This window comes from Psammomys obesus, unplaced genomic scaffold, assembly GCF_907164565.1.
Source record: "Psammomys obesus unplaced genomic scaffold, mPsaObe1.curated_primary_1811, whole genome shotgun sequence".
Taxonomy (NCBI): Eukaryota; Metazoa; Chordata; class Mammalia; order Rodentia; family Muridae; genus Psammomys; species Psammomys obesus.
This window is the reverse complement of record NW_026594377.1, coordinates 1,055,772-1,079,191: the sequence shown is the minus strand read 5'-3', so window position 1 is coordinate 1,079,191 and position 23,420 is coordinate 1,055,772. Positions and strand designations below refer to the sequence as shown.

Below are 23,420 nucleotides of genomic sequence, written 5' to 3'. Positions count from 1 at the left end.
TGCACTTCTCCAGAGGTGTGCAGTTGTGTTTGTCTGTTTTGGACAGGCTGGCCTTCCCGCCTCCGCTTCTGCGCTGCTGGCAGGCGCTGTGCGCTGTGCTGCTCTGTTCCTTATCTAGAGATATGCGCTCGCTGGTTACTTTTCTCCTCTCTGTGGCCAGATGCCAGAGGAAATCAGGGGAGGGAGCGTTTATTAGATTCTCAGTCTGTCACAGTGGTAGCACCGCGATGGCAGGGCACACGGGTCACATTGTGCCCACAGGAAGGAGGCCCAGTGGTGAGTGCTGCTGCTCCCCTTGTTTCCTCCTTTCTCACACCACTTTGTGTGTGTGACATTTCTATATTTTGTGGGGGGAGGAGAGAACCCGCTCATGGTCCCCTTATTGTTCTCTCCCTCTACCACATGGGTCCAGGAACTGAATTAAAGCCGCTGGCTTAGCCTCAGGCACCTTCCCTGGCACAGCCATCTTGCCAGGCCCCTGCTGCTTTTACATCACTCACAGTTTTTCACGATTTTGGTGTTTTCTCTTCTCGGGTCAAAACTGTGGCCATGTCTTCCCTCCAGCTCCTGTTTGCCTCATTCCATCCACCTTGCCTGTCATGCACATGCACTCCTGGGGGGCTGGGGCAGGCAGATCTCGAGTTCAATGCCAACCTGGGGCACATAGTGAGACCTCGGGGGGGGGGGGGGGTTAGTGGTGGTGCACGCCTTTAATCCCAACACTCAGGAGGCAGAGGCAGGGGGATCTCTGAGTTAGAGGTCAACCTGGTCTACAGAGTGAGTTTCAGGACAGGCAGGGCTACACAGAGAAACCCTGTCTTGAAAAAATTCTGCTCTTCTCTACTTTCCTTCTGCACCCTGCACAGTATATGGCTCTTGATAATTGCTCATGAGCTGTGGCTGCGGCTCATTTAGTGGGATGTTTGTGCCCCAGTTAGCAGAGTGCTCTGCTAGCATTCACAAAGTTCCCAGCACCCCAAAAACCAAGCATGTCAGCTCGCGCTTTTAATCCCAGCACTGGGGAGGCAGAGACATAGAGATCTCTGAGTTTGAGGCCAGCCTTGTTCACAGAGAGAAACCTTGTCTCAACAAACAAAAACCAGCTGATTAGGAGTTCAGGACCATCCTCAGATACACAGAGAATCTGGGCCAGCCTGGGCTCCATGAGACATCACTTCAAGGAAGCGCCAGTGCCCAGGGGATACAGGCAAGTGAATGGGTGAGGGGACAGTATCGGGGCAACGGGCAAGTTGAACTGTTAAAAAATTTATTAAAATGTCCAAGAAGTACATTAACATCCACAGTGTCAGATACCACATATCCACGGAACATCAACGCTCCCAGAAGAAAATCCAGCAGAGCGGGCAGCTGTTCACACTTCCTCATATGAGTGGCCCAAGCAGAGCACACCACGGAGGTGAGGAGCTGGAGATGAGCCTTCCCTCCAGAAGAGCCCAAGGTCCCCTTCACGGAGCAGGTAGGGCTGGCCCAGGGAGCAGCCACTGCGCAGGGAAGACAACTGTGTCCCCAGCCACAGCCAGAGGCCTGACAGTGCTGGATACAGCAGGGACCATTAGGGATCAGGGTCCAGTTTGCTTTTCTCAACCATTTTCCACACTTGCTCTGTGTGTGTGTGTGTGTGTGTGTGTGTGTGTGTGTATGAGAGACAGAGAGAGAAGAGAGAGAGTGTGACAGTGACAGCAGGTAAGAGGTTTCAATCTCCTCCTTCATACATAAAGCAAAAATTGGGAGCACAAATCAAGACCAGGGTTTGGGAATGGAGCTCAGTTGACAGTACTTGGAGCTCAGTTGGTAGAGTGCTTGGAACTCAGTTGGTAGAGTGCTTAGAGTTCAGCTGACAGACAGCTTAGTGCAACAAAGCTCATTCATAGTAGTGCATTCCAGCATTTGGGGAAACTGAGGCAGAAGGATTGGGAGTTTACGGCTATCCTCAGCTACACAGTGAATTCAAGGCCAGCCTGTGATATATGAGGCTCTGTCTGAAAAAACAAAACACAACAACCTTACGGCAATTACAACGCGCAGAACAAAATCCTCCCTCTAGCACTGTCTGCAACTTTGTCTTTCTCTTATCATCATGTGTAAAACAGGAGACTACAGGCCACCAGGGCTGATGAGAGGACTCAGGGCATCTCCCAAGGCTTTGGGTGGTGGCTTCTACTCAGCAACTGCCCCAGGCTTTCATTACCTCCCGTGAGGGACACAGGCTCAGTAAACAGTTCTGTCTGTACTGATCCCTTAGGTAGGCCATGCATTTGCTTGGGAAGAGCTGGGCATGGTGCCCAGGACCTGCGCAGGTCTGCCAAGCACTCATCCCTGAGCCGCCCCGCCCCACTAGCTCCCACACTTCCTGAAATTTTTACTTATTTATTTTGTGCTTGTGCGAGTGTGTGTGTGCATGTGGTGGTGAGGATTGTGCGTTGGGGGGCTCGCCCGTGTGGCATGTGGTGGTCGGATGGCTCCCTTTAGGAGCTGGTCTGGCCTTCCGGGTGTTTCTGCTGGGTGCCATCCTCAGCCTCATCCTCCGGGCTAGCTGGCTCACAAGCTCCCTGTCCGTACATCCTCTTTCACAATAAGAGTGCAAGGATTACAGAGTCACGCCCCCCCCCCCCCCCCCCCCCCCCGCCCACAGCTTTTCTTTTTTAAAGCATGAGTTCCAGGGATTAATGTGGCTTCTTCAGGCTTATGCAGCTAGCATCTTTACCCACAGGGCTGTGCTCAGGCCCCGAACTTGGGTTTCAACACACAGATTCTACCCAGACTGGAGGGGCTGAAAGAGGACAGGAGCTCAGGAGACAAAGGTCTGACCCCGTCCCCAGCTTGGAGGAGTCTTTTCTCAGGTGAAAATGGAAAGAAGGAGCGAAAGGTGGATTCTGTCACAGTTTTTAAAATGTAAAATGAGGTGTATGGATTCTTGCTTCTAAGACCACTTGTCTCTACAACAGGACAGTGAAGAGGGGTCTCTTCAAGTTGTAAGCATTACCAGTGGGCCAGGCAGGATTTGGAGACAGGAACGGGGTGACGGGTGGGATCTGAGGCAGGGGACTTACTGAGGTCTGCTGAAGGGGTTTAGTAAAGACAGGCTCAGGGCTAGAAAATGTGGCACCATCTTGGTTCAGGCAGGAGGTTGTGTGTCTCCCTGAGAGATGGAGGGGGAGGGATGCAGCAGCCTCTACTGTGTACTGCAGTGATCTCATTTACACACACACACACACACACACACACACACACACACACACGGGTGAGAGATCTGTCATCATAAACCCACAAAGCTGCCACACGTGATGGTGCATGCCTGTCATCCCAGCACTCTGGCTGAGAAAGGAGGATTGCCATGGGCTGAAATGCAGCCTGGGTTACAGAGTGAGAGCCTATGTCAATAAACCAAAAGAAGGCTGAACATAGTGACCTCAGCACGGAGGCTGGGGCAGGCAGAGCGATAAGTTCCAGGCCAGCCAGGGCTGCACAGTGACGCCCTGTCTCAAATCTAGCAGGCATACGTTAGCACAGCTCCAGACCCAGGGGGAGCGAGCAGTACGAACCTCCAGCCTCCACTGCTCCAGGTAGCCTCCCTGCAGAAGCAAGGAGGCCCGGCTCTAAGAGACATCACTAAAATTCAGTACACAAAAATTCCACACTAGATTTATGCACCAAGACCAAAGACCAGGCTGGGCTTAGTTAGTGGAAAGCACTTGCCTATACGCACAGGCCCTGGGTTCCGTGTCCAGCACCAAATGAACCAGGCAGGCATGGTGATGCACACGTAGGAGAATCAGCCTTAGCTACAATAGTGAGTTCAAGACCAACCTAGTCTATGGGGTGTGGGACAGGGGGAAGGAAGGAGAGAGAAAAAAGAAAGCCAGAGAGATGGAAGACCACCCTTGCGGGCGTGGGACTACAGTGCAGTTCATGTCCACACTGCTGGGCCTCCGCTCTGAAATCCAGTGGCCTTGCGCCAAAGCGGCACCCTGCATTCAGGGTGGGCCACTGTTTACTAAGCCCGAATCTCTGCTGTGAAAGTCACTCCTCAGAACATACAGACAAGCTGTTGCCTCCCATGGACACCTAGTAAGCAGACTTTAGGACCCCTTTTCAGTGGCTGGTAATTGATCCTAGGGGTTCAGCCAGACCAGAGTAGCCTCCCTGCCAGAAGGACCTCAGTAGGGAAGGCGGGGGTGATCTGAGCTTTGTACAGAGGACCAAAAGGGTGTGGGGCTCAGGGGTGTCCCCACCCGCTCTCTCAAGGCTGTCTGAGTTCTGAAGGAGCGTGGGAGTGTGTGCTTGCTTAGCCCGGATCTTCAGCAGAGGTCCTCCCCATCCTTCTCCCAGTCTTCCGCCGGGTGCCTCTTGTGTTTCCTGTGTTCCTTGTGGGGTTTGTGGTGCCGGTGCTGGTGGTGGTGGTGTCTGCGCATCCTGTGTGACCGCCTGGCTGCGGGGATGGGAGAGAGATAAAAGGGTGATGGGTGGTGGGGCAACCGGATGTGGCTGGCCTCCTCAGGGCAATGGGAAGAGAGACAACACTGGGCAGGCCGGGCACAGTGAGAGAGGCAGAGGCAGGAAGAGGCTAGCCAGAGCTGCACCTTGAGATCTTGTCTCAAGAAACCCGAAAAACAAAAAGATACTGACTTGGGGTCCAAAAATCAAAGCAACCCAAGCAGGCACAAGAGTCTACCCAGCAAAGCAAGATCTTTATTTCAGTCAGGAAGCGAAAACTGACCGGTCAGGGACAAACGCACAGGCTCGTGAGCTGGCTGCGTTTTAGGACATTCATCTTACTAGGTATTTAAGCAGATGACAAAAATGTATTGTACCAAGGTCGTCACTGATTGATCAGGGCTGGGAGACAGACTTGGGGCAGAACTGTGACCTGGAGCCAGAATGTAACAGAATTTTTAAGCCTGAAATCCATAAACATCTTTGCCAAGTTCCAGCTACATTTTCCCACCAATCAGGGTTTAGGGATAGGAGGCTTCCTCAGGAGCCTGCCTTTGTGCTGCACTTATCCTGTTCCCACTGGTGAGGTTACTCAGCTGCCCAGAATTCCCATCTCAACTTGGCAACCAGGATGTCAGTTATCCACACATATATCTCTCTCTGCCAATCAGGAGAGGGCTTGCGAACTTGAACTTTATTTGACTCTATTCAAATGGAAATTTTATTCAAAACGGCTTCAGTTTGATTCCTTCTCACAGGCAGGGGCTGCAAATGTGGCTCAGTTTACCAAAAAGCCACATCTGTGGGTGGTGTGGATCTCACTCAGTAGCCCAGGTTAGCCTGGGATCTGCAGCCCCTTTGCACCAGCCTCAGGGCAGCTAAGAATGGGGTCAAATACCCGTCACTTGTCAATGGACACGTGTGTGCCCCTGTCACTCAGCGCTGTGAGGCTGGGAAGCAAACCTTAGTTACATCTCACAACTTTGAGGCCAGCCTGGACTCCATGAAATCCTGTCTCATAAACATACAAACAAAGGCACTAGGTGGCCTGGTAATTTTTCACTTTTTGCTCTGTTACCAGGAAGGCTTTTTTTTGAGACAGGGCCTCATGGAGCCCAGGCTGGCCTCAGACTTACTTTGTAGTAGAGGATGATCTTGAACCCTTGATCCACTTGTCTCTACCTCCTGAGTGCTGGGATGACAGGCGTCACCACCACCCCTACCTTATCACGGAAATAGATGCCCTGGCTTGAGCAACTGAGCTTCAGGCACTCCACCAACCGAGCTACAAGCACTCCACCAACCGAGCCACATCCTCAGCTTAGCTTTCTTCTCCTGTGGGTCGCACACGCAGGCTGATCTCGAGCTCGTAACCTTCCTGCCTCAGCCTCCAGGTTACTGCGGTTACAGGTGCTACACTACTGCACGGGGCTGGGACATTATAATCAGGACAACTGGAATCCTGTCGGCAACAGGTTATTGGGCACAGCACTTACGTTTGGTGCAGACAATCTGGGGCCTGTCCCACTTCCCGTTGTTCCGGCAGCGGATCGTGGCCACGTGGTGCTGGGAGAACCCTTCGTCACACTGATACCGCACGGTGGCGTGGACATTGTACTTGGCTTTGCGCGCCCCGACAAGGGAAGCATTCTCCACTGCTGGAGGGGGACCGCACAGCACTGGGGACAGAGGGTCTCTGGTTAAGGGAGTGGCTACAGGTGAGGCTAAAGCAGTGACACAGCTTGTCGGATGGAAATCCCTCTGCACAGCTCTGAGCTCAGGCCCCTCCCTCTGCACAGCTCTGAGCTCAGAGGCACACATGGCTGTGCTGTCTCTTGCCTTTCACCTAAACCAGGAGCTCCTTGGGGTGGGGGTGGAATCCTCAGGACACACCCCACTCCCTAGGGCATCACACACAAGAAAGAGAAACTGAAACACAAAAGAAAAATGGGCAGAATGCATACAAACGCTTTCCTTCATATGTAAAGACATCTTAGAAATCATTATATGTAAAGACATCTTAGAAATCATTCACAGCAAGACAGGAATTGGGAACTGGTCAGGTCACAGGGAAACAGCCTGGAGTGTCTGGGAGGAGAGGGGAGAGGCGCGGTACCTGTGCCCTTCTTGCAGACATAGGGGAGGTTGTAGTTGCAGGGGACGTCATTCCAGCGCCCGCTCTCGTGAGCCACCATCACCACACAATCCTCTCCACCCGCGAAGAAGTTATCCGGCTGCTTCTCCCTCCAGTTCTCATATTGCTTTGGAGAGAGAGCTGGGGTCACTCCAGTGCTGGCGTGTAGGTCCAGTTTTTGGCACTTCCTGTGTGATTCTTGTGGCCAGACCCCTCCAGGAGGAGACCTGGTGCCCCCTTCTCTGCAGTAGGCTCTAGCCATCATCCCTTCTCCGGCTGGGAGGCTGCAACACCTTCTCTGTTTTCCTTCGTGCCTCCTCTTTCGCTAGCCCCTCACTATTAGGCAAATAGTTGAACAAATGCTGACCCCAGCCTGGAAGTAGAGGAGGGCTTCCCTGAGAAGGAAGCACTGAAGGAGAGGGGCCCCAGGCAGGGTTCCAAGCACAGGGAACAGGTGCAGAGGCTCAGCAGCAGGGAAGGCATCAGTGCCAGATGGTGGAGATACTTGATGGCAGAGTGGGCAAGGCCAGCTCTCACGGCACGGCAGCAAGAGCGGATGGAGGGCTTACAGATTGTGGTAGTCTTGCCTTTAAGCTGGGTGTGATGGCACACGTTGAGACAGGGTTTCTCCGTGTAGCCATGGCTGGCCTAGAACTCACATGGATCCGCCTGCCTCTGCCTCCTGAGTGCTGGGATTACAGGCATGCATCACTGCCCAGCTAGTATTACATTTTAAAAATCTGGGCAGGAGAGATGGCTCAGCACTTGAGCCCTGGCTGTGTGAGTCACCTGACCGTGTGGAGTCTGGAGTTCGACTCTTAACACCCACAGGGAGACTCACATGCTTCTGTGACTCCAGTTCCGGGATTTCTGGTGCCCTCTATTGGCCTCGGCACTACATGTACCTGGCGTACACTATACATGATGGCAAAACTCCCTACACATTACAGAAGCAAATAAAATTTTATGAAAAATTATTCATTTGAGCTACACATGGTGGCACTCACTTTCAATCCCAGCACTCAGAAGGCAGAGACAGGCAAGTCCTGAGTTCCAGGCCAGCCTGCTCTACAAAGTGAGTTCCAGGACAGCCAGGACTACACACTGAGACCCTGGCTCAAACCTTTGTATTTCACATATGCACACCGTTGGAAGACCTTTCTTTCCTTGCACAACGTGGAACCCCAGGGATCAAACTCAGGTTCTCAGGCAGCAAGCCTGCACCTGCTATGTCGCCTCACCAGCCCGCATGTAAAGAATTTAAGAGCCATGGTTTCTGGTGTGACCCCCATTTTTAGTGTTGTATAACCATCTGTATCTATTTCCAGAAAATTTTCATCACGACAAACCAAAATTCCATAGCAATCCAGAAAAAAAATAATTCCTCATTCTGCCTGCCCAGCTCCCGCCTAATTCCCCTCAAAGCCCACCCATGCTTCCACCCCCATGACTCCACTCCACCCACCCTACCCTGACCCCATCCCATGGCGCTATCCACCCCCATAGCCCAACCCCCACCCCTGGCTCCCCTGCAGGCTTCCTCTCTGTGTCCGTCCCTGTGCTGATTTTTTTTCTTACTGATTTTTTTTTCTGAGACAGGGTCTCACTGCTTAACAAAGACTGGTCTACAACTCACTCTGTAGCTCAAGCTCCTGCCTCAGCTCCCAAAGTACTAGGATGTCAGGCAAGCACCCAGTAAGCACATGACTTCAGCGGTATGTGTTTTTAAAATATTTAACAGTGTTGGGACAGAACCCAAAACCTCACATAAGCTAGGCTGAGCCGCGCCCCCAGCCCCACTGCAGTGGGAGTGAGCGTTGTAGGAGGGTCTCTTCTGCTAAGGCACAACCCACGGCTTCTGAGGACCCGCATGAGGCTCCGCAGCCTGAGGACAGGGACCTGCCACTCACCAGTCCCGTGTTGTCTGTCCACTGGAAGTCTCTCTCTACTGTCCTGTCATTCAGGCCGATCCAAGAATTCTCATGTCCAAAACCTGTTGAGAGAAGGGGCTGTGAGAGTGTGCTTCTGCCCCAGAGTAGTGGGGAGGAGATGACAGCCAGGGGCCTCCTTTCTTCCTCAGCCTTGAGGGGACTGGAGCAGGAGCAAGCCTGAGGCCGGTGAGAACCACACCACACACGGTAGAGCTGCCAAGAAGCGAGAACATGGTGGACGAGCAAGGGAGAGATGGGCAGTCAGCACGGGCCTGTGAGTCAGGACACCTGAGCATGAGGGCATGGAGGAGAAAGGACCAGAGTGGGGCTTGGGTGGGAAGGATGGAAGTTAGGAGAAGTAAGTGACTAAGTGTTTGTGGGATGGATGGGAAGGAAGAGGAAGGGGCAAGGAGCCACGCCCTCACCACACACAGTTTGCACAGGTCCAGTGTGCTCTGGAAAGGAGGCCTCAACTTTCCCTAGTCTGAGGGCAGGCTATAGAGGATTGTAGCTAGTGGGGGATTACAGAGGTGAGGTAGGCCCAGAGCCCTGTCCGGCCCTGGGTACAGATGTGAGGAAAGGAGACAAATGCAGCAAAGGTGAGAACAGGCTCAGACCTGTCAGGTGTCTCTGGAAAGGTGGGAGAGGGAGAGGGAGCCACACTAGGCAGTGAGGAGTCAGAAGCCATTTCAGACCATAGATGTGAGAGGTAGGGTTGACACGGTAACCAAAGAGGGTGCCCAGAGGGACAGGGTCAGTGCCACATGGCTAGAGTAATGAGAACCACTTCCAATGCCTGTCACTGCACAGAGGCTCCTCATTCTGTGGAGCCTCTGTCCCATCCCCTGGCTCTAGGAATTTCTCAGTTCCTAGTGTGTTGAAAAGTTATGTGGAATAAAAGGATAAATATGGAAATAATCCAAGCATCAGGTCACGTTATCCACTTAGACTTGCTTGATGGTCAAATGCCTTGTCCCCTCCTGAATGTCACTTCCTGATGACACGCTTGCTTGTCAGTCATGAGGCCTGACCAGCTGGGAAGCTAACATGTGTGCAGAAAATATTTGGGGAGCGTCAGTGAGCTAACACGTGATTCCACAGACATGTGACCCATCATGGAGGCGTGAGTGACTTTCTAAGGGACTGTCTCCAGGGCTCCTGTCACATGACAAGCTCCACGCCAGCCCACTGCTCTGTCCCTACCGTTAATGAACTTGTGCTCCTCTGGCGAGTGGACACTCGTCAGGTGGCCGGCCCGGCGCCTGCAGTCTCTCTCGGCATCTTCCCAGGCCCGCCGGTGGGCGAAGTAGCGGTAGCAGTGGCCCTGGAACTTGTGCCAGCCACGGTCGCAGCCTTCCGTGTCTGCGGGGGGACAGGAGCGTGAGGCTGCAGCACACACACGTGATGCTGACATACGTGCAGCCACACAGCCTCACACATAAAACAGATAGTTAATTAACGTGTTTTCAGTAGGTAAGGGGGACAGCCACCAAGCCTGAGGAGCTGACTGGACATGATGAAAGGATGAGTCCTGAAAGGTTTTCCCAGCCTCCACACACATACCATGGCGTGTGTGCCCTCCCAAGCACATAAACAAAATACGTGTCTTTAAAATGTAATTAAAAAGCAAGCATATAAATGAAGTAATAAAACTAACTTCCGTCCCCATGGGACCAGCCAGACCCAGGGAGACTTGAACGTGTGTCTGGGCAGGGACTTACCCTTCTCACACAGGCTGCCCCCATAGCTGGGCAGGCAGAGGCAGATGAAACCGTTCACCTCATCAATGCAGGTGCCTCCATTCTCACAAGGGCTACACAAGCAGTCGTCGATGTCTGGGAGGAGTGTGATGGTTAGAGGTCAGAGGTCAGCCTCCACTCAGATCCCCACCCACAGGTAGAAGATGGGTCAAGTTTCTTCTAACCATTCCTCTGGATACCCTGGATGGGGATGGCAGGATGGTTCTGTGGCCTCGAGGAGCCTTGAGTAATGAGCACTAGTGAGCATGACGGGCAGCAGGTGCCACCGGACAAAAGTGTGGCACTCTGGCATTCAGGGCTACTGTAGCCAAAAGCTGTCTCCTTTGCACACTGGCAAGTGCCCCAGAACCCTACTGGCAGTGTTTGTAAACAAAACCTGGCAACTCAGTTAACTCCTTTGACCCTGCTCCGTCTGTACGTGAGTGCACACACGTGCACATCCGTGGGAGGCCAAAGGTCAATCTCGGGTGTTGTTATTCAGTTGCCATTCCCTTGGATTTTATTTTATTATTATTATTATCTTGGTTTGTTTGATGCAGGGTTTCTCTGTGTAGACCAGGCTGGCCTGGAACTCAGAGATCCGCCTGCCTCTGCCTCCCTGAGTGCTGGGATTACAGGTGTGCGCCACCATGCCCAGCTCTCACTTTGATTTTTAAATACAATATTTAAAAAGATATTTATTTATCTTGTATGTGTTTGTTTTGTTTTTGAGAAAGGATCTCTCAGCTCTGGCTGTCCTGGAACTCTCTATGTAGACCAGGCTGGCCTCAAACTCATAGAAATCCACCTGCCTCTGCCTCCTGAGTGCTGGGATTTAAGGCATGTTCTACCATGCCCGGCCCTTATTTTTAGGTTTTTAGTTATGACTCTATAATTCCTAACGTGGTTGTGAAGGTAAGGAAAGGATGCATAGTGATCAAGAAATTACACATAGGTGCTGGAGAGGTGGCTCAGAGGTTAAGAGCACTGGCTGCTCTTCCAGGGAACCCAGGTTTAGTTTCCTGCACCCACACAGTGGCCATGTATGTACGTATGCATGTATGTATGTACATGTCTGTCTGTTGCATCATTTGTGTGCATGGCCTGCAGAGGCCAGAAGGTGGCATTGGATCCCATGTAACTGGAATTAGACGAGCCCAAACTAAGTTTATTTTTATTTACACCATTTATATTTAGTGTTGTAATCTCATATTTAGCAGTGTGGGTGCCCACAATGCTGTCCACCGAGATGAGGGTAGTCGCCACAGCCTTTTGCTTGCTGGGAAGCATCTGACCCTTTTGTTGTCCTAATTCTGAAAGCTCTGTTGAGCTACAGCCCCCAGGATGCAGCAGCACATCTACCTCATTTGGGCTCAGCTGGTTTCAGTGCATTCACCCAGACTCACAGGGACAACACAGTGGGCTGCTGGCTTGGCACACTCACCGATCTCACAGTTCTCCCCAGCGTAGCCCCGGTCACAGCTACAGCCGTACATGGTGCCGTTGGCGCGGCAAGTGCCCCCATGCAGGCAGGGGTTGTTCTCGCAGGGCTCTGCAGGGTCTGCAGGGAGGACAGGAAGGGAGAGGGCGGACTGGCAACCATGTCATTTTCCATGGATTTCAGACCTCGGCCCTTGCAGCCCCCTCCGTTACCTCCCCGGGGCACACTGGCCCCCATGCTTTGGATAAAGACCTCACAATTTTGACTGCACTGCAGCCTGTGTGGGGTGTGGGCAGGCTCACAGCAGGGCCCTCTCCCAGGCCATACTAGACTGGCTTACCCAGGGGTCAGAAGAAGACAAACTGCAGAGGTTAACTCTGTCTGTCACCACGTGGGTCTTGGAGCTTGAACTCGCGTCCTCAGGCTCAGCAGCAAGCACCTCTACCCACTGAATCCTCTCAGTAGCCCTATTTGTACTTACTGCTTTTTGCCTTTGTCTCTCCTGACAGCAGTGACATTCCAGATGGCAGCCGCACACCTCATTCACACTTACACTAGTTAAATGAGCTGACACATGCAGTCCTAGGAGCCACATGTCGCTTTGACCACTCAGAGAGTGCAGTGGTAGAGTATCAGCTTCCGAGGCACAGAACGCAGCAGGCACACAATCGTTCCTGCCTAACTGAACACAGGGCAGCTGGCTGTCGCGCAGTGGCTGAGACTTGGGAGACAGAGGGCTTGGCTGATATGCGTGCTGAAGGCCCAGCCCTGTGCAAGCGTGTCTAGGGCAGAGGGTGGACATGCATCAACTGACAGCCGTCAGAGGGCCCCGCCATGACACCTGCCCACGGCTGGCGCTGACTCAGCCACACTGGTTTATTTTTGGCTTTATTAGCATTTGTGCTGTGGGTGTCTCGACACCTCTCCCCGCAGCCACCAGGGCCCCCACCTGGGGTCCTGACTGCAGGTCTTCCTTTGACGCCCCTGCAGAATTGGTGCTTTCGGAGACTCACCTCCTCATGGCCCCTCTGACAGCCCAGGCCACACACCCTGGGCGCAGCATCTTTCAGGCTCCTCTTCCTTCCCTTCTCTCTTCCTTTCTTCCTCTTTTCATTCATCCTTCCTGCCTCCCTCTTCCCCTCGTCCCTCCTTTCTACAGCCTCATGTAGTAACCCATGCTGTCCTTGAACTTAATACTTAGCTGAGGCTAACTTTGAACTTCTGACCTTTACCTCCCCGGCGATGAGATGACAGGCATGCACCAGTCCTGACTCACAGCTCTGTTTTTATTTTCTGTCCTATGGTGATTTCCAGCCACAGCTGTATGAACATATTAAGTGCTCAGATCTCCCCATATGAGAACTTGTCCTACGAAATGTTACAAAGTTGAGCCAAGCTGGCTGGGCATGGGAACACAGGCCCATGATCCTCACGCTCAGGAGACTGAGGCAGAAGGGTTGGTGAGATCTCTGGGCTAGCCTGGACTACAGAGCGAGACCCTGTCTTAGAAAAGAGGGTATTCTGTGGAGATGGCTCAGACCTGAATTCAATCCCTTGCACCACTTCAAAAAAGTTGGGTGTAGCTGGGCATGGTGGCACATGCTTTTAATCCAGGCACCCGGGAGGCAGAGAGAGACAGATTTCTGTGTGAATTAGAGGCCAGCCTGATTAATCTACAGAGGTTCCAGGCCAGCCGGGGCTACATAGTGAGAGCCTGTCTCAAAGCTGGGGCAGGAGGGAGCTCCGCAGCTAAGAAGGCTGTTTTAGAGGCTTGTTCCCGGCATCCCCCCGGCATTGCACACTGCTTGCTCTGGTTCTGAGGATGCTCCCCGGGCACTAGGCACATATGCAGTGCACAAGCATACAGGCAAACCTGCAGCCCCACTCTGGGAGGTGGAGGTCGAGGGACCCACATGGTGGAGGAAGGGAACCCTGTCCCCAAAGCTGTTGCCTGACCATCGCAAGAGTGCCTGGCATGCGCACACATCAAGGTAATCGAAAAACAAACAAGGCCGATAGCCCCTGAGGATGGACCCTGTGGACTGTTCACATGTTTGTGTGCGCACTTACACACACACATAAGTAAATAAAACAAATGAATGAATCTTAAAAACCAGTCAGGTATGGCGGTCTGAATAAGGATGGCCCCATAGGCCATTCAGATGTTTAGTCAGCAGGGCTGAGAGAATTGGAAAGATTAGGAGGCGTGGCCTTGCGGAGGGAAGTGTGTCCCTGGAGGTGGCTCTGAGGTCCCAGAAGCCCACGCCAGGCCCAGTTCTCTTCTCTGCGTGTGGCCCGGAATGTAGCTCTCACTGCTGCCCAGCACCATGCGTAATGACAATGGGTTAAACCACTGAACCTATGAGCCAGCCCCAGTTAAATGTCTTATTTTCTATGTTTCCTTGGCTATGGTGTCTCTTCACAGCAATAGACAGTGACTAAGGCACTGGGCATGAATGCATAAACCTATTATTCCAGCATGCTGAAGGCTGAGGCAGGAGGATTGCTACCAGATTAAGGCCATCCTGGGTTACACAGTGGCCAAGCAGGCAGGGTTGTCGGTCACTGAGACTGTTCCTGCCCCCTGCTCTCTCCACAGCTCTGGTCTCTGCCACCTCCATGCCAGAATCAATCCAGCTATGGCCCCTGTCCATCCTAGATACTCTTTGAACCATGTCCCATCCTTCCTTTCCTGCCTGGGATGCAACCAGATCCAGGTCTCCCTGGACACCCAAATCATTTAAGGCTAGCCCCCTGCATCACACTGCATTGCCCTCTCTAAGTGATTTGGACATTTGGAAACGGAACTTCGCCAAATCCAATCCCAATGCCTTATACTTTGGTCAACGACCATGTGCTTCGAGTGCAGGAAATGTCCAGTGTTAGTCAGGCAAGGTGCTGTCTACTTTTAAACCCAGCACTCAGGAGGTAGAGGCAGGTGGATCTCTGTGAGTTTGAAATGAGCCTGGTCTACAGAGCAAGTTCCAGGACAGCCAAGACTATACAGAGAAACCCTCCCAAACAAAGCACGATACAATTCAACACAGAAAGGCCCAATCTAACTTACCTCCTGACCTCTGACCTCCAACACCATCCTTTGTCAGAAAATTCCAGCCCTTCCAGAGCATTTCCTCTGCTCAGGGAATCCCCAGCCACCAGTACCCATATCCTGGCCACACTAGGACAGATAGAAAACCCAGAACTTACCCTCCTGCCCGCTGGCCACCTCTTCCCAGAAGCCCTCCAAGCCTGGACTCCCAGCCACAACATTCAGGTCTGATTCATCCAAGCCCAAGGACACAGGTATCAGCGTGCTAGAGGCATCCCACAGACTTGTGGGCTCCCCTGAGGAAACTGAGGCCACTTCATTCATGCTTGAGGCCAGAGATGACCAAGGATGAGAAGGCAGACTGATGAGAGGCCCTGCTGACCCCTGGGCCACTATGTGGTCCTCTGGCTGTGTGTGGCCTCTGGAGCTTTTGGAGGTCAGTGTGGGCATGCTCTGGGCCCCAGGCATAGTCACAGCCACATGTGTGCTAGAAATGAAACTTTTAGGTTCAGATCCCCAAGTGGCATCAGCCCCGCTGGGGACCAGCTTCAAGGTGGCCTTCATAGGCCCCTCGATGGCACCTCCCTCCAAAGCCACTGTAGGTTCCACACTCATGGTGACTCCATGGCCTTCCAAGGATGTGGACTGGGAACCTGAGTCCAGTCCTTGGCTGGGCAGTGGTAGCCAGGTGGCCAGCACCTTGTCCACAGTAGCCTGTCCACCGGATATGGGACTCCCTGGTAAGTCCCAGGCTCCAGATTCAGTCCCAGTGATGCCAGCATCAGAGGCAACAGAATTCACCGTCACATTACTGGAGTCCATGGACATCCATGGGCCAGAGCTGGGGAGCTCTGTAGCCTGGGTAGAGCTGATCCCCCCAGTTTCTCTAGAATCTGCAGCAAGGGATCTGTGGCTGGCTTCAACTGGGACAGCCATAGTGGAACCTCCTGCTCCAAGGCTGGCAGGCCTGGCAGTGGCGATGTCCTCATTCTCTTCTTCCAGGCCCCAGGAGGGGAGTGGGGAAGCTGGGGAGGGCATAATAGCGGTCACACTGGGGACAAGTGTGGAGGGTTCTGGAGGCCACAGTTTGGGGGCACGAAGCATGGCTACAATGGGGAAGTCTGGGGAGCTGTCATCAGGGGACACAGCACTCAGGACCTCTGAGGAACTGGAGGGAGAGACAGCGGGCTCTGAGGGTGACCAGGGCAGGTGCTGGGTGGTTGATTTCACACTGAGGGCCTCCTCGGCTGCCCCTGGTGGGCCAGGGGTACTGTCGATGCTCGGGCCGCTGGGTGAGATCAAAGACGGGGACCACATCCCGGACTCTGGGGCACCCCTGCTGCCAGGAGAACCTGTGACGTCGAAATGGATTAAATTAGCAGGGCTTGGTGGCACACCCCCATGATCTCAGAACTTAGGAGCTTGAGGTAGGAGGCTAAACACTAAGACCAGGCTGCCCTGCTTAGAGACAGTCTCTAAAGCATTTTAAGCCAGGTGTGGATGGACAAGTCTGTTAACCATGCAGTCAGGAGACAGGAGGTTCTGGAGTTCAGTCATCCTCAGATATGGGGAAGTTAGAGGCCAGCCTGGGCTACATAAGAAGCTGTCTTGGGGCTGGAGAGATGGCTCAGAGGTTAAGAGCACTGGCTGCTCTTTCAGAGGTCCTGAGTTCAATTCCCAGCAACCACATGGTGGCTCACAACCATCTGTAATAATATCTGGTATCTTCTTCTGGCCTGCAGGTGTACATGCAGATAGAACATTGTATACGTAATAAATAAAATAAAAAAAAAAAGAAGCTGTCCTAACACCTCTTCCAGCAGACAGTAAAAGCCAAGCATGTTGGGGCTAGAAAGATGACTCGGTGGTAAAGAGGACTTGTTGCAGAAGACCCCGGTTCAATCCCCAGTACCTTACAAGAGCCTGCAACTCCAGTTCAGAGGACCCAGCACCCTCTTGTGCCCTACAGGGCACGTGCACGTACACACACAATCACACATGCACACACTCAAACTTACTCAGTCACATGCGTTCACACACTCACACTAGCACATGCATAAACAGAATGGGGATTTGGAGGCAGGACTATGGGCAAGGTCAGGGAGCTGCTGGAGCAGTGTGAGGCTTTGCCACCCTTCATTTCTCCCCGGCTCACTCACCTGCCCCTGGCTCATCCACTTCGTTGGTCAGAATGCCCCAGGCACTGCTGTTGCGGTCGCTGTCTGAGGCCTCTGTGGCTGCCGAAGGCCCTGTGTGGTCAGCAGGAGCTTCTGGGGTGGGAGGCTGGGGGCTGGCCTCTGCTGTCTCAGGCTGCTGGCCACCTGGGCCCTGCTGCTGGAAGTGCCGACCATTCAGGCCTTTGAAGCGGCCCCTCCTTGTCGTGGGAGTAGGGGCCACCTGTGTGCCAGAGGGTGTTGTGTTCTCCATTTCCACTGCCATACTGCTGGGGACAGCTGTGGAGCCTGAGGCCCCTGGAAGCAGCCACTTTTCTGAAGAGGGCCAGGAAGCCAGTGTGGGGCCTCCTGGGGCAGAGCTGAGGCTCTCCTGAGGCCCCTGGGTCCATGTCAAGCCCAGGGGTTCACCTTCTCCACTGGACAGAAGAGGTTCCTGGAAGTCAGGTGCCACCTCCTGCTCCCCCAGGCTGGGCGCTAGCTCTCGGGCTGGGAGCCCCTCTGCTGACACAATCTCCCCCTCATCTCCAGAAGCAGGGGTCTCAGGGTCTCCATGTTGTGGTGTGAGGTGGTGAGCTATAGACAAAGCAGAAGAGGTGTGGGTGCAGGAATGCTGGGAAAGTCCTGCATCACGTCTGCGCACACCCTGGCCGCTCCACCTGGGCGTCTCTCTGTCTGGGTGTTTCTGAGATTCCCCAGCCTGAGAAGAGGAAGTGCCATTGCTGCTGCACCAGAAAGTGCTGGCAGTCAGCTGGTCACATGAGCACTGAGGCAGCTTGGCTCATTGGCGGGTGCTGAGACCATACATCAGGGCTCCCGATACGCCTCCCCCTGGCTGGGCCTGTGGGTGACTCCAGGTAGGGAGATAAGTCCCACCAAGGGTGGATTTCTAGAGTTAAAAGAAACAGCCCATAGGGGAGAAGGGAGCCTTCCCCAGAGCTCCGCCCACCAGTGCTGTCCTCTGTCTGCAGCCCAAGCTAACCTGGAACTCAAAATGTAGCCCAGGCTTGCTTCAAACTCACAGAGCTCCTCCTACCTCCGCCTTCCGAATGCTGGGTGAGAAGAGTGGCCCCGTAGTGGCCCCATCTAAGGAAAGATCCATTCAGGGGCGGGGGTGGGGTGGACACTCCTGCAGAGGGAGTGGCTTCTCACAGGGCTTCTGCCCCCCTCTCCGTGGGTATGGGAATGATCTTGTTGTTTTGTTTCTGGCTTTGTAAAAACAGAATACCAAGTAGCACAGGCTAGCCTTGAACTGACTGTGTAGCCCTGGATGACCTTAATACTTCTGACTCTTTTGCTGCGCTCTCTCAGGTGCTCAGCCCACGCCTGGCTTTCTTCGGTGATTGGGATGGGACCCAAGCCTTGCTAGGTGTGCTGCAGCCACAGCTGAGAACAATAGAAAGGAAAGTTCTGGGCACAGTGGCCAAAGCACTGAAGCCCAGTCCTTGAGAGGCATGAGCAGGTGTGCAGGAGGACCAGGTCAGCCAGGGTTGCTCAGGGAGACCCTGTCTCAAAAACAAAACTAAATAAGATAAATGGAAATGGAGGCTGGAGTGACGGCTCCGTGGTTAAGAGCGCTGGCTACTCTTCCAGAGGTCCTGAGTTCAATTCCCAGCGCCCACATGGTGACTCACAACTTCTGGAATGGAACCTGATTCCCTTCTCTGCTGTACACGAAAGACAGAGCATTCATATGCATGAAGTAAATAAACAAATCTTTTTGTTTTTTTTTTTTTTTTAAGAGAGAAATACAAATAAAAGAAAGCTGGCAGGGATGTGGCTGTCGTTTGCCTATGTCTGGAAGCATGGCCATTGCCGGGTGTGGCGGCGCAGGCCTGTAATCCCAGCACTCAGGGAGGCAGAGGCAGGCGGATTGCTTTGAGTTCCAGACCAGCCTGGTCTACAACGCGAATCCAGGACAGACGAGGCTACACAGAGAAACCCTGTCTCTGAAAACCAAACCAAAAAGCATGGCTGCAGAAGCATGCTCATCATCAATGATCCTGGAAGGGGTATGTGTACAAGGCATAGGATAGGATATGGCCTCCACATCCTGGCTGGGGACATGATCTGGAGGGAACCCGGACTCATGGGGGCACATTAGCAGGCTATGGTTTGTTCTGCCCAAAGCAGATGATGGGTGTGGTCTGAACCGTGGAGGCGTGGTTTTCGCTAAGCACTTTCAGGGGAGTGTGTGACGCGCAGTGTGGCCATAACCAAGCTTTCCTGGTGGGGCTGCAATCTCAAGGGAACTTATCCAAACGCACTCCGAGCAGCTGCAGAAGTTGGTCCGGGGGAGTGTGGCCAGACAGGGACCCACCCCCTGGACGATGGCTCTGGACGTGGCCTTCAGGGCCCTCCTGGGGGCACGTCCTAACGCACCTCGGAAACAGTAAGCGTCGAAGCGCGCTCCAGGCGCGGGGAAGCCGGTGCGGTTGGCGAAGCGGTAGACTGTGCGCACACCCGGGGCGGGCCCTCCGCACCGCCGGCGGGGCGTCTGGATCGGGTAGCGCACGCTGCCGTCCGCCAGCCAGCCGGGGTCACACTGGTCCAGGCCCTCGTGCCAGGCCAGGTGCAGCTGCCCCACCGAGGCCAGCTCCGCACCCTGCCGCTGGCACTGCGCCCGCGCCCCCGCCAGGGTCAGTCGGCGAGCGGGGCCCACGTAGAAGACTTCGCCTAGGAGAGCAGCAGGGTGGAGGTCAGAAAAGGGTGGGAGAAGGAGGGACGCTCAGAACTGCGGAGAGGAAGCGCAGGGAACGTAGATGGAGTCACGGCTCCAGCTTTGAAGAGCTTTGAGGGGCCTTGGGAGGACTTGGGGGCTGGAAGACACCTGACACTCAGTGAGAGGTGGCCCAGGTCCCAAGTGCGGCTCTGGAAGGCACTAAGCCTTCGGAGAGATTCATGGGGGCTTAGGGAGATACGGGACAGCTCACACCTGGCAGGGGACGAGGGGCGCAAACGCAGCGTGCCTTACCCCCCAGCTCGCGGGCAAAGCAGTAGACGTCATAGAGTTCCTGCGGGTCGCGTCTCCCGTAGCTCCGAACCCCGGGCAGACTGCTGCGGTCACCATAGCAACCAGGACGCGACTGCGTGATGGGGTATCTGACCGCGCGAGGGGAGTGGCCATCAGACGCTTGCTCCGAAGCCCCCTTCTCCAGGAGAGCCCCAGTCCCACGCCCCCGTGCACACCCTCACCGAACCGTGCGGTCCGAGAGCCAGCCAGCGTCACAGTTGTCAAAGCCGTCCTCGAAGGCAGCCTGCAGGTGCCTGGGGGCGGCGATGGTGGCGGAGCTCAGGCGGCAGGCCTCCTGGGCGGCAGCGAAGGTCAGCGCGTAGCGGTCCCGGGCCGCCCGGTAGTGGAACACGACGCCTGTGGGGTAACGGCAGGAGGCCTGAGAGGGGCTTATGTGGACTCTTAGCAAACAGACCTCCCTAGAGCAGATTTTTAAAAGACGGGGTCTTTTCAAAAAAGGGTGTGGTTGGCACCTTCTTATTCCCGGCACTCAGGAGGCAGAGACAGGCGGATCTCTGTAAGTTCGAGGCCGACCTGGTCTACAGAGTGAGTTCCAGGCCAGACAGAGCTATATAGAGAAACCCTGTCTCAAACAACAACTATGAAACACACAACGAAAACAACAACAACAAAAGACATCCTCTCATGTAGCCTAGACCACCTCCAATCCCATATGTAGTGAAGAATGACTTAATTTCTGCTCCTGACTTCTCAGCCGTGTTTCATATCTGCTTTCATTTCTTACTTTGTTTGGTTTTTCGAGATAGGGCTTCTCTGTGTAGCTCTGGCTGTCCTAGACCTAGCTCTGTAGACCAGGCTGGCCTCGAACTCAGAGATCCTCCTGCCTCTGGAATTAAAGGTGAGTGCCACCACTGTCTGGCTTCATTTCTGTTTTTGAGAGAGCAGCTCAGTATGTAGCCCAGGCTGGCCCTAGACTCACAAAGCTCCATCTGCCTCTGCTTCCCAGTTCCCCACCACAGCCCCTGTCCCAGCTCATTTTTTCTTAATCAGTTGGCAAACAGAAATGACAGTGGAGTTTAGCAGAGGATCTGGGCAGACACGCTTACATGGTGTCTCCTGAGGTGTGTTAACTGACATTTTAAATATAGGCTCACTTTAACATTTTTTTAAAGATTTTTTTTTTTTCCGATACAGGGTTTCTCTATGTAGCCTTGGCTGTTCTAGACTTTGCAGAGCAGGCTGGCCTTGAACTCACAGAGCTCTGCCTGCCTCTGCCTCCTGAGTGCTGGGGTTACAGGCGTGCACCGCTTTGGCTGTTTACTTATTTTCTCACACATATTGCTTATATATGTGTGCGTGTCTGCATGTATGATGTGGGGTCTAGAGCATGAAGGCTCTGGTCCCCTGGAACTGGACTTGCATGTAGTTGTGAGCTGCCATGTGGGTGCTGGGAATGAAAGCAGGACCTCTGGACGAGCAGCCAGGGACCCCCAACCTCTGAGTCATCCCAATCTTAGGCTTCATGTATTGCTGTGTGTGTGTGTGTGTGTGTGTGTGTGTGTGTGTGGTGAGTGCGGTGCCTGAGGGCAGAATTGACACAGCCCCTAGAGCCACCTGACATGTTCTGAGAAACAAACTCAGGTCCTCTGGAAGAGCAGCAAGCACTCTTAAGCACTGAGCCCCTGGAAGCCCAGCCTCACTGTTTTTTGTTATTTGTTGTTTTGAGACCTTGATGTTTTGGTGATCTTTCTGCTGAGTCTGGTGATCTTCAGACTCCAGAGTGCAAGCATGTATGTACTACCACATGGACATATTAGTATTTTGATGGAAAACCACTAATTTAGTGTTCAGCAAATTAGATGAGGGTAAAGGGCCTTAGAAGGTGTTTACAGTCCAGCAGCTTCAGGCCCTGCAGTGTGCTCATGCCTCGGGCTATAAAGGAGGAGCCTGAGAAAGGGCTGGGCCCAGACCCAGAGGATCAAAACCCCTGAGAGAGCCCTACTCAGGGCGACTTCTAAGTGAGAACCCAGGGCCTGGGCTTCACAGGCTTGGTCCTTTTCATCCTGACTTAGGCCCTCTGCTTCCATCTTTAAGATTTATTATACATACAGTATTCTGCCTGCACACCAGAAGAGGGCACCAGATCTCATTATAGATGGCTGTGAGCCACCATGTGGTGCTGGGAATTGAACTCAGGACCTCTGGAAGAGCAGCCAGTGCTCTTAACCTCTGAGCCACCTCTCCAGCCCCCACCCTTTCTATTGGGACTCTTCATCCTCATCCCCTCTTTCCAGCCTTCCTTCAGTACTACAATGCCCACTTCATCATCAGGCCCTCCCCTTTCATGATTGGCCCCTCCTTTTCTGTCCTAGCTCCTGCTGTACCATTTAGTCCCTCCCCTCTTGGCCCCTCTCCTACCATTCTATCCCCCCTTCTTAGCCCGCCCCCTGCCATTTTGGCCCCTTCCCTCCTGTCATAGTCCCTCTTTTACCATTTTAACTCCTCCCCTTCTTTTCTTTCTTTCTTTTTTATTATTTTTTTATTTTTTGAGACAGGGTTTCTCTGTGTAGCCCTGGCTGTTCCGGACTCGCTTTGTAGACCAGGCTGGCCTCAGAATCACACAAATCCACCCACCCCTGCCTCTCTGAGTGCTGGGATCCCAGTCGTGGGCCAGGTGTCCGGCTGTCCCTCATCTTCTGTCCTTGACTCCTCGCTTGCTGGCTCCCTCTCCCTCCACACTCACCCTGCTCCCCCATCTTTGTTTGCTCTTCCTTTAACTTTGGCCCCTCTCCTTCTGTCCTAGGAATCTTGCTCTTCATCCTCAGGCCCTTTTTTTCTAGCTTCCTCTTTCTTCTCTTGTCTCTCTTGCTATGATTCTTGGGCCCCTCCACCCAGCCTCCACCCTTTCTCCTTCATCCTAGGCCCCTCCCCTTTCATACCTGCCCCACCTCACCTGTCACCTCCAGGGTCACCAGGTCCTGCTCATCCTCGATACCTCTCACCACCTGGCAGCGGTACAGCCCGGAGTCGCTGGCCCGCAGCGGCCCCAGCAGAAGCGTGGCATTGGCTCTGTGCCGAGGGTAAGCTGGCAATGACACCCGTCCCTGCCAGCCCTTGGCCACACGCACCACATTGTCTTTGGCCACTAAGATGGGCAAATCTTGTCGCTGACCTGACGCAGTCCAAACCTTGGTCCACTTGATCCGAGGAATGTCTCGAAGGGTGCCTGGCCATGGCTGCAGGGTAAAGAGGCAGGGCAGGGCCACCAGCTCTGCCAGGGCAGCACGCACGGGTCTGGGCCCCAACTTCAGCATGTGAAGCCCCTTTTCTGTGGTGGTATCCTGTTTGTCTGGGGTGGAGAGAAAGCACCTGAGTCAGAGGCAGAAGTCAACAGAACACTGACGTTTCTTGCTTTAGTGTCTTTCTTTCTTCCTTCCTTCCTTCCTTCCTTCCTTCCTTCCTTCCTTCCTTCCTTTCTTTCTTTCTTTCTTTCTTTCTTTCTTTCTTTCTTTCTTTCTTTCTTTCT

General features: G+C 53.6%; 1 protein-coding gene across 2 annotated transcripts in view; it reads right to left on the bottom strand.

The window, feature by feature from the left end:
- Nucleotides 1–3,222: 3,222 nt before the first annotated feature.
- Ncan (neurocan) overlaps nucleotides 3,223–23,420 on the bottom strand; it is a 25,712-nt gene continuing 5,514 nt past the window's right edge. The window contains exons 3-15 of one of the 2 annotated variants that reach the window (XM_055618682.1): nucleotides 22,848–23,243; nucleotides 20,116–20,290; nucleotides 19,895–20,022; nucleotides 19,303–19,596; nucleotides 16,909–17,496; nucleotides 14,908–16,101; nucleotides 11,704–11,820; nucleotides 10,242–10,355; nucleotides 9,724–9,882; nucleotides 8,500–8,582; nucleotides 6,572–6,716; nucleotides 5,952–6,134; nucleotides 3,223–4,450 (exon numbers count right to left, since the gene is read on the bottom strand). In XM_055618682.1, coding sequence (XP_055474657.1) covers nucleotides 4,320–4,450; nucleotides 5,952–6,134; nucleotides 6,572–6,716; nucleotides 8,500–8,582; nucleotides 9,724–9,882; nucleotides 10,242–10,355; nucleotides 11,704–11,820; nucleotides 14,908–16,101; nucleotides 16,909–17,496; nucleotides 19,303–19,596; nucleotides 19,895–20,022; nucleotides 20,116–20,290; nucleotides 22,848–23,243 — 3,707 coding nt within the window. In that variant the 3' untranslated portion in view covers nucleotides 3,223–4,319. The remainder of the gene's footprint in view (nucleotides 4,451–5,951; nucleotides 6,135–6,571; nucleotides 6,717–8,499; nucleotides 8,583–9,723; nucleotides 9,883–10,241; nucleotides 10,356–11,703; nucleotides 11,821–14,907; nucleotides 16,102–16,908; nucleotides 17,497–19,302; nucleotides 19,597–19,894; nucleotides 20,023–20,115; nucleotides 20,291–22,847; nucleotides 23,244–23,420) is intronic. The other variant, XM_055618681.1, reaches the window with a different exon arrangement.